The following is a 17,489-nucleotide window of genomic DNA, read 5'->3' on the forward strand; positions in this document are numbered from 1 at the left end:
TCTGACTAGAAGAGGAGCACTGCTGGATCTCATCCTCACTAACAAGGAGGGTCTGGTTGAAGTGGTAAAGGTTGAGGGCTGCCTTGGTTGCAGTGACCATGAAATGGTGGAGTTCAGGATCTCCTGTAGCAGGAACAGAATACGAAGCAGAATTGCAACCCTGGACTTGAGTAGGGCCAACTTTGGCCTTTTCAAGCAATTGCTAGGGGAAATCCCATGGGCAAGGCTGCTTGAAGGTGAAGGGGCCCAAGATAGTTGGTTAGCAGTTAAGGACTGCTGCTTCCAAGCTCACCATCAGAGCATCCCAACACATAGAAAGTCAAGGAAGGGAGCCAGAAGACCTGCGTGGTTAAACAGGGAGCTGCTGGGCAAACTCACGTGGAAGAGGAGAGTTTACAGATCATGGCAGGAGGGGCTGGCCACTTGGGGAGAATATAAGGCTGTTGTCGCAGGACATAGGGAGGCAACTAGGAAAGCTAAGGCCTCCTTAGAATTAAACCTGGCGAAAGGGGTCAAGGACAACAGAAAGAGCTTCTTCAAATACGTGGCAGATAAAACTAATACCAGAGGCAATGTAGGCCCACTGATGAACAAGGTGGGTGCCCTGGTGACAGAAGATACAGAGAAGGCAGAGTTACTGAATGCCGCCTTTGTCACTCTGCCGGAGGCTGCCCTGAGGAGCCCTGTACCCCTGAGGCCCCAGAGGAAGTCAGGACAATGGAGGAGTCTGCCTTGGCTGATGAGGACTGGGTTAGGGAGCAATTAAGCAATCTGGACAGCAATAAATCCATGGGTCTAGATGGGATGCACCCACAGGTGCTGGGGGAGCTGGCTGAAGTTATTGCTAGGCCACCCTCCATCATCTTTGCTAAGTCATGGGAAATGGGAGAGATGTCTGAGGACTGGAGGAAAGCAAATGTCTCTCCAGTCTTCAAAAAGGGCAAGAAGGAGGACCCAGGTAACTATAGACTGGTCAGCCTCACCTCCATCCCCAGAAAGGTGATAGAACAACTTATCTTTTGTGCCATCTCAAGGCATATCAAGAATAAGAGGGTCATTAGGGGTAGTCAACATGGCTTCACCGGGGGAAGTCGTGCTTGACCAACCTCATAGCCTTTTATGAAGACATAACCAGGTGGATAGATGATGGCAGAGCAGTGGATGTGGTCTATCTTTATTTCAGTAAAGCATTTGACATAGTCTTCCACAGCATCCTCACTGCTAAACTGAGGAAGTGTGGACTGGATGATCGAGTAGTGACGTGGACTGCGAACTGGCTGAAGGAAAGAAGCCAGACAGTTGTGGTCAATAGGACAGAGTTGGAGGCCTGTATCTAGTGGAGTGCTTCAAGGGTCGATACTGGGACCAGTACTATTCCGTGACTTGGATGAGGGAATAGAGTGTCTGCTGGTGATACCAAGCTGGGGGGAGTGGCTGACACTGGAAGGCTGTGCTGCCATCCAGCGAGACCTGGACAGGCTGGAGAGTTGGGCAGGGAAAAATTTAATGAAATATAACAAGGGCAAGTGTAGAGTCTTGTATCTGGGTAGGAACAACCCCAGGTTCCAGTATAAGTTGGGGAATGGCCTGTTGGAGAGCAGTGTAGGGGAAAGGGACCTGGGTGTCCTGGTGGACAGCAGGATGACCATGAGCCAGCACTGTGCCCTTGTGGCCAGGAAGGCCAATGGCATCCTGGGGTGTATTACAAGGGGCGTGGTCAAGAGAGGTTCTCTTGCCCCTCTACTCTGCCCTGGTGAGACGCATCTGGAATATTGTGTCCACTTCTGGGCCCCTCAGTTCCAGAAGGACAGGGAACTGCTGGAGAGAGTCCAGCGCAGGGCAACAAGATGATGGAGTGGAGCATCTCCTGTGTGAGGAAGGGCTAAGGGAGCTGGGGCTCTTCAGCTTGTAGGAGGCTGAGGGGTGACCTCATTAATGTTTACAGATATATAAAGGGGGTGAGTGTCAGGAGGATGGAGCCAGGCTCTTCTCAGTGATAACCAGTGACAGGACAAGGGGCAATGGGTACAAACTGGAACACAGGAGGTTCCATTTAAATTCGAGAAGAAACTTCTTCCCCGTGAGGGTGCCAGAGCCTGGAACAGGCTGCCCAGGGAGGTTGTGGAGTCTCCTTCTCTGCAGACATTCAAACCCGCCTGGACGCCTTCCTGTGTAACCTCATCTGGGTGTTCCTGCTCCAGTGGAGGGATTGGACTGGATGATCTTTCGAGGTCCCTTCCAATCCCTGACATTCTGTGATTCTGTGAAAATGTAAGACAGCAATGTGAGCATCAATATTTGAGTATGCCAGAGTGACTCTGGAGATCAGACCTTTGGAACAAAATGGGACTTGAGCACTTGCAGCAAAGTGAAACAGCAGCTTACTAACTACATCCCAAGGTAAACCTGCTCTGCTCCAGATGGGATGTCAGGCAGCCCTTCTAAGAGGAATTTATGCACAAGGAAAAATAAACATAAAAAGCTACATCCCTTCACAGTGTGCCTAGGACCTGGAGCAGCAAGAAGAGCTGCACCCAAACTTGTGATTGTAAAATTGCTGCACGACTCTCACCCTTTCTACAGCGGTGCCTACGTTTGATGATTTCTGAAGTGTCCAAGGCATGGTGATTTTGTTTCAGTGTATGCCCAGAGGCACTCAGAGTCGAACATCAGAGTAGCCATGCTCTCAGCTCATGCTAAAACTCAGCCCAGGGAGTAGATGTTCAGATGCCTGAGGAATCTAACCAAGAACATGTCAAGCTTGTGATAGAGGCATCACCTACAAGCCTCAGGAAACACACATGGGGGCACAAGGAAATGTACCATGAGAAGGTGAAAATTGAGTTAAAGGCAGAATTTCTGACAAGGGAAAGAAACACAGCTCAACGGCAACACAGCACAGAGGCTGTGTAAGGAAAGCTGCTAGAGGGAATCCCATTACAGCAGGACACTGTGATAGTTCAGGGATAGATGGGTTAAGTAGGTATCACAGGAAAAGAGGAGAGTCATGAGTACTCAGGGTAGGAAGGAGAGGCCTGCAAAGCAGGAGCACACTGGTGACAGACAAGGTGAAGGGAAATGTGGATCACCAGGGAGAACACAAGTGCCAAATGTCACCCTTTGCCTACCAACTCTTACATTAAGGTTTTGTGAAACTCAGTTCAATTTGTTTCACTTTGGTCACAACTCAGAGTTTCTGTGACACCCATCAGAATGCTGCTCCTTGCCCATAACATCCCATCACTTTGCAGGTAATGGTAGCACAGATCATCACCTGCTTCCTACACCAGCCTCTGGGACTCCTGCCACTTCTGCTTACACTCCATAAAACTTCACCTAACAGCATGCTGGGATTTCTTTGGGAATCCTGTGGTACAGCGTGCTTGAAGTAGTGGCTGTGAGGTTCAGAAAAGTCACCATGGGGAGCACATGTCTGCATCAACCAGAAGAGACCACACGCTAAAAATGGGGCAGTATTATGCAATGGCCGAGTAAGTGCTACCACCAGTACTTGAGGTAACATCAGCACATCTTCCCAATACTGACATCTGACCTCTGCAGTTGCTTTGTCCTCGGATTATCCCCCCAAATGACTTGTGCAAGGAAGGCAAAAGCCTCAGTGGTCTCTCAATATATTTCTTCACAAATATATTAATATAATTATTCTTCACAGAAACTGTCAGCACCCTTAATCCTGCCATCAGTCCTGGGGCTCAACTCTTGCTTCTTACTCTGGTTCTTACCCTCTCTCCCAGGCATAAGACAGGGCAACAGTTTTACATGGTACCTTGTTGTAACATCACAGAGGTGTGCACCTGGGAGTACCCTCTTCTCCATCCTTACACAGGGTTTCACCTCTGTTTAGGTACCAACAGTCAGCAATAACTTTGCTTATTAAATGAGCTGTCAGGCACAGGAACATGGGCTCTTACCTCCACTATCAGGCTGGTTGCTTGCTAGTATGGTCCCTTTACTAAATGTGTTACTTAATGATCTGTGACTGTCAGCATCTTGGTCCTCAGCAGCTGTCTTCTCAGAAAGCCAACACCGAATGCCTGAGAAAGGTGGGAAAAGGGGTGGTGAAAGTGCGGAGTGGCCTCTTCCTTCCCAGCTCAGTGTTGTTTCGTTTGCCATGAACTCTCTCACTGCGGTGGGCTGTTCATTGCAACTTTGCTCCCCTCTCCTCCTTCACTGGTTTGCAAGGACACTGGGAAATATCTGACAGGGAGTAGGGAATGTGGTGATACACGCTGCTGTCTCTCCTGCCCTGAGACAGCATCTTTCCACTATGGGCTGGGTTCAGGCAGTAGCAGATGTGACTAATTATAAGATGTAGGCCTTTAGCTGTTATGAGGTATGTCAGATTCCCAATAAATTAGACTGCAACTTAATGTAACTTTTCAGAGGATATTCTGCAGTTATGTCTGTATCAGCCCTTGCTATTTTGACCCCCTAGGGAAGAAAACCATGTCCCAACCACTTGCCATGTTCAACTCCATTAACTAATTAGAGGCCATTATGATGAAAAAGGTTCTGTGTGCCCAATTACCAGCTAGTTCATAAGATGGCCCTGCCCCATAGCTGTGTTCTGGCAATATATTTAAACCAAGAATGAGTCACTTTTGTAAATGCAGAAATACTGCTCTCCTATCTCTTCACCTTGCAAACTCTGTTTGCTGTCAATGTGAGTTTTTTGCATTTGTTCTTCCCCCACACGCTGTGATCAAATGTTCTCCTCTTCCCCACACTTACTGTCTGTGGTGCCTGTTGCCTGGGCTTAGAGTCCGGACAAGAACATGCTGGAAACCAGCAGCCTTGCGCTGCTGTTCTGGAGCATATGAGCATGCAGAATTGCTGTGTTCTCCTCATTTTACATGCATGCCGTCTTGGAAGCAGATCCTGCAACATTCCACTTTGTTCTGCACAGCCATGGGTATCTGTGCAAGAGAGGGAGTGGGGAGAGGAAAGGCTTCTGGTTTGCAATACATAGGAGGCACAGATAGTCCTCAGGACAGATAAGTCTCCCCTCTCATGGGGATCAAAACCTCCCTACCGTCCTGCACAGGCTTGTCAGGCCTCTACTAGAGCAGCTGTCCCTGCAGGAATCAGACATTTAGCAGCTGGACCTTGCAGCACTGAACTTTTAACCTACTGCTTTTCATCAAGAATTTGTTAGAAAGAAAGAAGCTGAATCTCCTGAAGCAATTTGGATCAATTCTCCAAATAACACAGTTAATTTTTTGACTAATGGTCTTTTTGTAAGATGACTTATGTATAAAGAATGACTGTACAAATTTCAAAAGAAGGAGAGAAAATCCCTGAGAAGAATAAATAATTCTTTTCTGCAAGCACACAGCCCAAGGAGACAATACATTACGAAGGATTAGTATCACACTGAAGAAACAGTAAAGTTAATCTTCGTAACAATGAAATCTGGATTTTATATACAACTCTATGAGATGGATGTTTGTTTTCTTAACTGTGTCTTGGGAGCCCATTTTGAGAAAACTGAATTAATCTGATTCCTCCAGGTGTGTGTATAGCATACATTCACAGCCCAGCGAATGGACATTTTTAGCCTCTGAAATATTGTGTTCCTTACTCACATTGAAAAAGCAAATTCATGAAAGCATGGGGTTCCTTTCTGTTCAGAAAAAATACCATCTCCTGGTGCACTCCTAAACATTAATAGAAAACATCATTACAAAAAGCCACCAGGAGGCAGCATATTAAAACATTTGTGCTATAAAGGGACATCACAATAATGAAGTAATTAAAAAAAATAAATTGTCCCTCTCCCAAATCTTCAACCTGATATTTAGCAAATGTGTTCTCCTCACCTCCCTTGCCCTCTTTACGCTTTTATACACTGACCTCTCCTCTTACCTACATACCTGAAATTAGTAGCAATTCCACTGCTGTCAAACAGCTTACTGCAGGCACACAGTTAAAATGGAAGTCAAACTGATTTCTGGAATAGCATTTAGTGGAAAAAATGAGTAAATAAAGTAAGCAGGAGTGATATGACAAAATATAAACCCTCCCAACAGACTAAACCACTTTTGCTTCCTCTGGGGTTTACCAAAACATTCCAAACCTCTGAGCTATCTCCTAACTATTTTTCTTTTTGTTTAGAAATACACAGCAAAATGCCACCCAAAAGAAAGCAACAAATTATTCCCCAAACCAGGAATATTCTCTTGCTCTTTCCACGGGCAGCACTCCTGGGTCACTGCCACATCAGCGCCGCTGCTACAGACCTGGCTCACAACTACGCTGCCCTGGCCCTGGACCAGAGAAATGGTCCAGCTCTGTGCTTCACCATCCAGCAAAGTCAGAAGTTGTCTCCTCTCCTCCGCCCCCTCGGTCTCTCTTTTCTCCTGGCATAAAGGGCTGTTTTCAGCTGTGGCTCAGCATAGGACAGCCTGAAAATCATTAAAGACATATAAGAAAGCTTTTAAACTGGTATATTATTTTAAATCCTAATTATTTATGGACTTAATGCATTTTAAGGTCTGAAACTTTAATCATACAATAAACACTCTTATAGCTCCTTGTGTTACAGGCTGAGCATATGAAACACAGTAAGGTGGCTACAGAAATGCGCAAATTACCTAAAACATTTCTAAATATGGAACTATAATTACAAGGTAAGTGCAAAATCTATCAACAAAGTACAGCTTAAACAGTGTCCTTAAATTGGGTCCTGAGGAAAGGCAGGTTAAGAACTAACCAAAAGACAAATCACAAAAGCAAACATTCGTATATTCAAACTGCAAATTTGGCTCGTAAGAGACTGTATCTGCACGTTTGACTTAATTCAAACAGATGCTAAATGTTTTCCAATGCAAAAATCACAATGAATTGTGAAATTAAAACACGAGCACAAGCACAATGTCAGCAGAAATCACATATTTATTAATCCTTAAATATATCAATCATTTACCATTATGGCAAGAAATATATACACTGTGTCCCATGGTAAACTGCAGTGTTCCAAATGACAGAAGAGAAGTGTATCATTCAATTGTGGTGGAAAGAACAAATCACAATTTCCTCACGTCTTGGTGTGGAAGACAAACTTGGTCTACAGTAATACGTCAACACCACATGCTATGGTAGAAGTATAAAAAAAACCACCCTACACCTAATTTGATAATTTTAAATACAGGTATGCCACTTATAGCCGCTTCACAAAAAAAAAAAAACGTAATTAATGAGAAAACAAAAAAAATGAGGCCATTACTTTTTTCACAGATCCCATTGGCAGGTTAATATGGCTCAAGACATTTATTGTAGACGCTTATTTTAAATATATATTGTTTAAAATAATGTAGTAATTATCAGAGAAGCTTAAATCCATCTACCATACATCCACTAGTAACAACATCAAAGTGTTTAAGAACTGCTTTTAATTAGTAATCAACACAGAAAGGTGAAATTATACAAATTAGGAAGCTTTCCCATTTTAAAAACTTCAGGCTGCCGAGTTGTAAGTTTTTAACCACTAAAAAGAACATTGACTGAGATACCATGCACTATACAGCGCTGCAGAGAACAGTTAGCCCTGTTGGTAACAGAATAATTAACAAATGAAAAAAAGAAATATCCGATCCCTGTGTTTCTCCATTAAAAATGGACAGGAATGAACCTAAACGCTTGCAAGGATGTATTTTCACAGCGACATAAGGGAAGCAAAAATAGTCCCTGTTACAAAGTTTGTGTTTGAAACTGCCACCGGGAGCGCTCCCCGCGCAGCGTTACAGGCGTCTGCAGCCATGGATCGAGGGCCAAACAGGTTGGTGATGCTGCAGAGATTGATGTCCTTCACATTGTACACTGCGTCAGGATTTTAGGAAACCAAGAGCAGATTGAGGGGGAAGACGGAGGAGAAGCAAATCTGTGGTAAAGTGTTCAGTCTTATTAGAAAACTGGTGTATCCACAATACATTTCCAGAGAAGCAGCAGTGTAAAGTAAGTAAAATATTCATACGAAGCTTTTAAGGCCTAATAATTCTCAAGTAACTTAACCACACAGCTGGTCTAAAGCCTAACCAAGATTTAAAATTTTTAAAGCCTCCTTAAAAAATTTACAGTACACTCTAAAAGCAGTAAATATCTTTCTCTCTTCTTCCATTTCAGTCCTCAAAACTGCCCCCTCAATCATCACTTAGCTCCTTAGAATGTTTAATTTTGCTTTATCATTCAATAGAAAATTTCAGTTAGCGTAGTAAGAAAGCAAAGGTAAAGACCCAAAAGAAAAAAGAAGCTGCTGGCTCGTCAGAACACAGACAGTTAATTCTGAAGTGACCAAGCCAGCAAATGATGATTTTTTTCCAGTTTACATAGACTAACAAACTAAGAAGGCTCTTCAGCTGGTACAAAGTCAAGATATTATCGCTTCTACATTTATCAGTGATTTCATCCATCTACATGCTGTAATAAAAGTCTGTTTTACAGTAACAGAGCTGCCAGCAGAAATCCCAACCATCCCTAATAGAACCAAAGTAAAATCTGGGGACTCGGGAGAAGAGTCAAAAACCAGTTCTTTAAAAAAAGAGGGTAAACCACACTTTTTATTTTTTTTTCTTTTCTTCTTTTTTTTTTTTCTTTAATAAAGAGGATATTTTTAAAGTTGTCTGTCAAAACTTGGCATAAATGGAGAAAGTGACAAATGTATTCTGTATCTACTGCTGTCCATCAAATACTTTTTTTCCTTTTATGCCTTGTTATTCTCTATTTGCATGGAACATCACCTTCATTGAAATGTTAACAGTGTACAGATGGAATATACAGCAACATGGTGCATCACAGAAGTGTTACATGAAGAACCTTTATAACTTCATGCACTCAGAAACATGCATGAAGAGAACGGGATGGCCAAGATGGTAATCAACCAGGTGCGCTGGGTACAGAAAATGCAAAAGCGGCACCGCTGACATTTTTAGCTAGGAGAAAGGAGAAAAAAAAACGGATTGCCATTACTGAAGTAACATCATAACCAGACAAACAACACATGCTCAAGTGTTAGCCAATACTATTAAAAAAAATCTCTGGATCATTTAACACAATATTGTGCAGAAAATCAAGAGGAAAAAAAAAAAACAACCCAAATGCTCAGGCAAAGCATTCTTTTCTTATTTAAACCACTTTACTGACATTTTCAATCTGTACAACATGCCAGAGAGGCTGTTAGAAAGGGAAACTGAGGCAGGAAGATAAGTGCCTTAATCAACTTCTCAAAGGAGGGAGGGCGGAATTCAGATGTGAATCTCTTAGTTTAACTTCCTTAGTATGTACATTATAGACACTGCCACAGACTGAGACTCTCATAGAAAACTGAACTGAGTAACAAGGAAGAATCAGATGTCATTCACATGCAAGACATGCTAGAGCCGTATGCAAAGAGAAAATGAAAGAAAAAGAATGTGTAAGCAAGTAGTTAACTAACTCAGCTTGTAATAACATTTGTATTACCGTAGCATCTAGGGGCCGAAGTCATGATAGGGATCCCGCTGTGCTAGGCACTGCACAAACACAGAACAAACTCTTAAGTCTTCCTGCTGTTGGATATTTAACTTATGAAAATATAAGAAGGAGTGATAAGTGAGGAAATACACGCCTGGGAGCCTCAGGTAGGTTTGAATTTAGGTTTGGGAGTCAGTTTTAGGTCCAATAGCCCTTTGACTGCTTATATCACACAGGTCTGCTCTCTGTGTATATGCAGACACAGTTCTGCAGAAGCCCATCAGCACAAGTTCTTAAGAAAGACTTCCTACCATCTGTCATATCACTCAAATACAGAGAAACAATGGACAAGACAGAAACCATAGTTTGTGTGGTCTCACAGCAAAAAGTACAAAGAAAATTTATCTATAAACTAAATATACATTTGGGCTCATATTATTTTCCAAATAAACTACCTGCTGTAAGGGAAACATTTCTGTACACCTACCACTACCAAAGAGCTCAGTTCTGCCCTTAGATGTATGCACACTCCTTACTGTAGTCCTGAAAACAAATATGCTATGGTGCTTGCAGCAACTCATTTGACATGAACCAGGATGCCACCATTCACAAAAGCAGATCAGAGCTAGGAATGCTTTTGCAAGCTGAAATCCTTTTTCAGACACTATGTGTAAGATTCTTTTTTTTATCATGGAAGTGCCACTATCACCTATTGTTTATTGGTAATAAATAAATAGCTGTAGACTGTATACATTTCAGCTATGAGAAAAGCAAGGAAGGATAATCTAGAACAATTATTTTAGTTAAATTTCTTCTGAAGTTTTCCAAAATGAAGTTACTAGTACACTGCTGCTCTGACTGGGAAAAGCAAAGTTCAGGACAGTCTAAAAGACAGTCAGGATGGGCTGCAGAAGGCGAGTTCTGGCATGGCACTACGTGGGAACCTGCCAGTTAAACTTGAGAAGATGAGGATTAGAAAGAAAAGAAAAATGACAGTGCTTGGGCTGAAAGGAGAACTATCAGCCTACAGGAGACTCGCTACTCTTTGCCAATGACCTAAGCATAAGCAGTAGGAATGATTTCACGTAGTATACTTACACTTAGGTGGAAGGCACTCTAAATACAAAGGAAAGCAGGAGTATTGCACAAGAAGAATCAAATAACCTTGAGGGCTGGGTAATCCAGAAATATTACTTGTAATAATGTCAAGTGCAAAGTTGCGCACTCAGCATAAATTTCTATATACTCACTGGTTGGAAATGACAGTTGAGGATAAATACATGGTTGTCTTAGATGATCTGCTAATTGGATGTAGACAACAAAAGTGCAAAATTCCTGCCAGAAACAGGAGGTGTGGCATTCTCAACAGCGAAAAGAAAGACATTGTGAAGTTAAATAAAGCCCTGACCACAATTGTATGCAGTATTTCAGAAGAAGCCAAGCCAAGTAAAAGACACACCTCAAACCAAAAAAGACAGTGAAGAGCTTATATTAAGGCAGCCAATAAAATGAAGATCCTACCCAACAAAGCCAAGCAAGTTAGCATTGTTTATTTACCCTACGAAAATAGGTGGGAAGTGATCTAATCAGCCTTCATTTAAGAGAGTTCATGTCTGCATACCTATCCCCAGTATAGGAGAACAATGATGAAAGAAGAATAAACAAGGATATAATGAACATGACTAAAATTTAGACTGGAAAGTAAGGTTTCTAACCATCAGACCAATAATATTCTAGAACAGTGATATGAGCAAGTCCAAAAAGCCCTCTGAATTCAAGGTAAGGGTTAGGCAAGGGATTTATATGATATTGTTGCCAGTGCTACATAGGGTCTACCTATCTAGGGTTATGTTGCAATCTAAAAGCATCTCTCCTTAAGGCTCAGCCATGCTCTAAGGCTTTGAGCTGCTGCTCCTCCTCTGCGACCTTTTCAGCTCAAATACACCCTCACAATCCTGAAATCTCCTCTGTCTGACCACACAGGCAGAGAACACCCACTGACACAGGCACAACCCTGCAGCCTCAAAAGAATTACCTCTCAGTCCCAGAGTTGTTTTCTTTATTAGAGAGCGTGAGCTGCCATACAGAACTGGCATTACACAAGTCCTAAATATTGGCACTGCTTCTGTGAGGCAAATCTCGGATCTGTATGTACGACTGCATTCCCTTAAAACGTGCAGTCTGAGGGGCCAGCGGTTTCTCTGAGGCAGCTGGATGCACAGTGCACCCCCTTATATTCCAGAGAAACTACTGCTGACAAATGCTCCTAAGAAAAGTACATGCTATAGCATGCGACAGCCCATCGCACATGTACATGTTACGTGAAGGAAGTATTGAGGCTCCTGTTAAAACACTTCAAAAAGAAGCACCTGGAGAAGGTACTCAGTATATCTCTACAAAGTATTACTGGAATAATTATTATATAATTTGCCCAATAATTCCTGTGATCTTCTGCCTTCTGGTGTTGGTGTCGCAGTGTAATTAATTACCTTTTCTCTTTAGGATTGTTTCTTACAAATATGGTTAAGTTAAAAAAAAAAAATATCTCCCTCTCCCCCTAAAAGAAACCCTTCTCAAAAAAACGAGGGGGGGGGAAATCCCAAAGGAAAACATTAAATAATTCTCCAGTTCAATTCATGCCATTCTGCTATGAACATGTACTGTCCAGGGTGAACTGAGAAAGGTGAACCTGTTTCACTTATGCTTTCTGGTTCTACACATACCCAGGTCAGACACCTTGACAAATATCTCCTTTATGAAAACATCATAAATCTACTTAACACTGCATTTCAAGAAAATGTAACTATTCTTTCAATATTATCTGTTAAACACTGGCAGTTCAGCCAGGATGTGAAAAACAAAGGACAACATTGTTCCTGTTTCCATTGGTTTCATATTCTTAAATAAAATGTAACAGTTATCACTATGGAATCAAATTACTTTTTTTCCCTTAAAAAAATCACCTCCACTGAAGTTTAACACTTCATTCTATCATGTTCCTTACCTGATAAGTATTATTTCATATGGGAGAATAGCATTGCAAGAAGTAAATTATGGGACATGATGAAGCTAGAATGATGAAACTTAAGGCCTTATCATCCAAACTGGGAAATTCAGTCACTATCCACATTAAGACACCTCACACAAATTTAATTATATTCTATACAGAGGGCTTGCACTCAAGCAAATCAAAACCTATGCCAGTACTGTCTAATTTGGATACAGCCTAACCTAAGTCAGAGGCCAGTGAGGGACACAGCAGCATTAATGAAGGCTGAAAGCAGAAGAAAAGCAAAGGACTTGAGCAGAGCCTCTTGAGAAGGCCACGACTCTTTGTCTCGCTATTGCAGCTATGAGCATGCTGTAACCTGCACTGCTGAACATCTGGCTCAAGGAACTGAGGTTTGTGTGCTCTGAGTCACGGCGTGACTCCGAGGGCATGGGAGGGCACGCGAAGATGCCCAAATGAACAAGAGAGGAAAAAAGATGATGGGAGAGATCTGAGGCTTATCCACACAGATGTCATAGCTACCAGACAGTGACTGTTCAGCAGTTAAGCAAAGAGTGTGCCAAGAGATAAGAATGCAACAGATAGTTCTATGACAATTTACAAAGTAAATACATAAATTGGCTCAAAATCAATTTGCAGTGAATATAACTAGGCCTGAGTAAGTAGAGGTGGCTGGAAATCACATCAAATAAAACTCAAACTTCAGTTTTTCAGAAAAGTGATACTTTTTCCCTGAAACTCTCAGTCAGCTCAACAGCTCCCTGTATCCTATTGCTTCTTATTTTTTTCAGGTTTTCCTGAAATTCTGTTTCAGGTTTTCCAGTCCTATTTTGTGTGACTTCCACCAAGCCTTATCTACATTAAAACATTTTTCTCAGGGACTGAGTTGGATCAGTGGGCATCACAGTTGAAAACAAGAACAATCATTTTAAAAATATTTGCACCAACACTATATGCACATTATTGGATATAATACACACTGCATGAATGACCACAAGAAATTACACTATCCAGGGCAGTTTCATAGTTTTTAAGGCCCAAAGCAGCTATTTATTACACTATCTGGTCTGACCTACATAGTTCGAGCTTGTGGTCCCAATTGTCTCTTACTTGATAGGTACTGTTGGTGACCCTGAACGGTGAAAGTGAACATTCTGCCATTTCCCATCCCGACGGTGCCAGACCCGCGTCTCCTCTGACTGCATAGTCTTTGGCATCCCGCTTCCATCCATGTACTGCGTCAGCCGTATATATGCAATGCAAGCAGCGTCGTCACCCACGAGGTGGACATGAGGATTGAGAATAATGGTGTGGATTGGCTTATTACTTTTGGACAAAGCTATGAAACAAACAGAGACAACGGATAAACTAAATTTTCTCTCTGTAAGCCAGAATAACTCACCTCACTTCATCTTACAAAACAAAAATAGCAAGCTTAGCAGATACAAAGTAAGAATTACTCACTGATAAACCTGACTGACATCTAGCTCAAGTACATAGTAGAAATAACTACAATCACAATATAAAGTATATTTCCCCTTTCCTATAAGGGAAGTATTCAAAGTGCATATAATTTAATCCATATAAATTGACTAAATAAAGGCGGGCCCACCATCTTGAGCTTCCCAATTCATTGTTCTCTGAACATGAGTTTCACTGCTGTGTCTACTGTCTAATGACATTCGTACTTAATATTTTCAGTTATAATAATTCAGTTTTTAACTCAGTCCTGTGACATATTTTATTAAGTGCTGAGATTTCTGAAAACCAAAAAGCAGTGATAATGAAAGGAAACAATTTAAGGAAAAATACAGAAAAAGCTGTTTTGGAGATGGAAGAGAATTTAGGAATACAATAACCCCATTTTATGCTCTGGCATTTCTCAGAAATTACTGGATGAGCTGCTATCTTCATTTATATTTTATTTCCTTTTGAGTCACGTCTGCTCTAAAATGGTTACCTACATTACCTGATCCTCCAAAACTTTTTAAAATCCACTTTATGGGTAATTTTTCTTTCTTATAGCTGACAAGATTGTAATATATAGTATATATATTGAGGTTTTCATATTTTTATATATATATATATTGAAAAATATACATTAAAAATTTAAAATAATACAGAAACCAATACAAAAGAGACAGCTGATCAGACCCTCAGCCATGTAGACTGAGTGACTACAATGTCCTCCCCAATACATCATATACTCATACTCACTGGGAGTGCTGACTGTTAGTCACAATCACTGTAATCACATGATTTAGGGACCTTTCTTTTAAGTATACTCACAGCATGATGTCTCTTTTCTCCAATGCAATAAAATGTATGAGAATTACTTATCTACAGTTTGTTTTTTTCTTTTATACATCTTGGCTTTCTCTTTCCAAATACCTGAAACTTTGCTATCCAAGGTGCCCTATGATGTGTGAATGAGCGCAGCAGAAACAGATGGAAAAACATATATAGCAGAACTCTGAATGAAAAAAATAATACTCCTTCCCCATGCCCAAATCAATTAACTTCTAAACCAAAATGCTGATTAGACCAGAGAAACAAATAATAAGGAACAAATGAAGATTCATAGAGATGAAAAAGGAATGTTTACCATTTTCAAAGTAAAACCGGTGAAAATCCATCCCTTCTACTAGATTACCCAGAGCTTCAGGTTCAAAAGACGTAAGGCCTGGATCACAGATTTTTCTGTGGAAAGGAGGAAATTCTGTAATTCTCACATACAGCTATGGAACACGGGAGACATTACTTTTACAATTTCCTTTATTCCCACCAGACATGTTACCTGTGACATGACAATGGAAAAGAACTTAAATGGGGAGAATTGATGGAATTCTGGTTTCACTTAAATCAGTAAATTGGGCAGCTCGCTTCAGGTGGACTAGATTCCATATAAATAATTTTGACCAAAAGAAAGACTGACAAAGATGGCACCACAAGTGAATGGTATTAGAACTAGGAATTTTCACTTGTAACTCTGAAAACTACTTCTGTGCAATCCAAAGGGTATTTTTAATGTATCACATCATTATTTAAACAAGTTTTTTTTTTTTTTTTAATGACAAAATTTAGATAAGAATTTGGGATAAGTTTCCACTTGACATTTGTACAAAGGCTTTAATGTGATCATACCAAACAAGCGCTTAGTGCTGGCAAATCTTTAAATAGGACGAGCAGTGTCACTGTGAGGCTTGTGCAGCAACAGGACACGATCTACCCACAGAAACACAGGACACCAAAAGAAATGCTGGAAAGGGCTTTCCTCTACTTCTTCTTTTGTCTTTCCAGAAAAAAGTTGAGAGAGAAATCAGGCCACTTTCACCCAGCACATTCTTGCACAGTAATGCTTGGTGCTCAGGAGAGGATGGTGGCACCTGAATTCCATGTGGTCTTTCATACTCTGAAGCACAAATGGCATTCTAGGCAATATCAATCTCTACATAGCATACAATTCTTCTCTTAAAAGAGAATTCTGCTGTGTTTTCTGGATTTTAAATGGCAAACATGACTTTACTTTCATATACCAAGATAGATCACTGCATATTTTGCAGCAAATTATGATCCTATCTTGACAGAGTAGTGTGTTTGATTTACACAGGCAGCTCCTCTGAAATTGTCAACCATGCGTCTTTTAAACCAAGGCAGAGCAGCGATGAAATGTCCTGTGTTTTTGGGGTAATCTGAGAATTAACTTCAACAATACATGAATACAAAGACACACACTCATCTATAAATATGCATATTTACATATACAGTATGACATACATGAAATCTCCTCAGCCCCTCCAATTAATGAGAAAACTTACGTGTAAGCTTCAAAGTCCCCATTGTTGATAGCTTCAATCAACTGCTCAGTAACCTTGATAATCTCCTGCTTACGAGCTAGAAGGAGATACAAACACAACTCTTAAAATGGAAGGCAAAGTGGAAGGTGACAGCTGAGCAGCTGTCAGAAGAACAACCCTAACAAAGGTAATTCTGTCATTCCTCAGCTGGTGCAACGGCCATTTCTCTTGTCTATGACCAAAGGACATGATGTTATATTGCTGCCTTACACTGTCGTGGCTTCAGTGCACTCCTGTATTCATAAGGAAATTACACACATGTCAAAATCAATCCACTTTTCTATCATGCTTCAAGCCTTCTTTCCTGCACTGAAGGACCTGCTGTTTAAAAAGCAAACCAAAACCCAAATCCCAACTCTTAACTTCAAATTAAAGGAAACTGATTTTTGGTTTATGAGCAATGCTCTAATGTTTCATATACACACAGGGCCTTTAGCTTTTTAGTGTATCATGCTGGTTTTCAGGAATCTTTGTAACAACTGGTGTGTTCTTTGGCCCAATGCATCTATTTAAGTAAAGAGGAATCTAGGCTCTAAGCCTATAATCAAGATCCTCTGGTGCAAAGCTTCTGGATTACATACTACGCACACACACCCTCAAGGCTCTAATTACAACACAGTGTCCTTCAGCTCTGACTTCTGAGGTTGTGACTATCCTTTGCTTGTAAAATGCTTAACTCGTCTATATTCCTATAAATCTCAGTCAGATTATTTGGGGATGTTACAGAACATCTACTAACTAATAATAATGAATGGTAAATAGTAACAAAAGAATATTACATTAAGAACAAGAGAGTATGTATTCCTAGTGAGAATATTCAAACTCACACGGTGTTTGCATATGCTTCAAAGGCAAAAGTACGTGAAACTGTTCCTGCTTTCTTTATCAGTCAAGAAACAAGCTCACGGATCAATATTTGTTAATGTTGATAGGAGCCACTAAAACACTGCAAGCAAATTCCTGCACAGTGGTATGATTATTACTAACACCAGTTGCTCTAGGAGGGCAAAGTTTAAAAGATTTTCACAAGAAGGAAAATCTTACTGGCTTCACTTTGCAAACTGACTTCTACTTTAAAAAACTTGTTTTTTGAAGAACAGAAGTTTTATATTTTTGCACTGTACATTTATCATTATACCAATGAATTTCAAGAA

General features: G+C 40.9%; 1 protein-coding gene across 12 annotated transcripts in view; it reads right to left on the minus strand.

Annotated features, from left to right (window-relative positions):
• Positions 1-6,897: 6,897 nt before the first annotated feature.
• CAMK2D (calcium/calmodulin dependent protein kinase II delta) overlaps positions 6,898-17,489 on the minus strand; it is a 160,335-nt gene continuing 149,743 nt past the window's right edge. For 11 of the 12 annotated variants that reach the window (XM_082052000.1, XM_082051995.1, XM_082052001.1 and 8 more), the window contains 5 exons: positions 16,297-16,372; positions 15,084-15,178; positions 13,589-13,817; positions 9,478-9,527; positions 6,898-8,948 (listed from right to left, as the gene is read on the minus strand). In XM_082052000.1, the coding sequence (XP_081908126.1) occupies positions 9,521-9,527; positions 13,589-13,817; positions 15,084-15,178; positions 16,297-16,372 (407 nt within the window). In that variant the 3' untranslated portion in view covers positions 6,898-8,948; positions 9,478-9,520. The remainder of the gene's footprint in view (positions 8,949-9,477; positions 9,528-13,588; positions 13,818-15,083; positions 15,179-16,296; positions 16,373-17,489) is intronic. The other variant, XM_082051999.1, reaches the window with a different exon arrangement.

This window comes from Streptopelia decaocto (genome assembly GCF_964273445.1).
Source record: "Streptopelia decaocto genome assembly, chromosome: 4".
In the NCBI taxonomy this organism is placed as follows: domain Eukaryota; kingdom Metazoa; phylum Chordata; class Aves; order Columbiformes; family Columbidae; genus Streptopelia; species Streptopelia decaocto.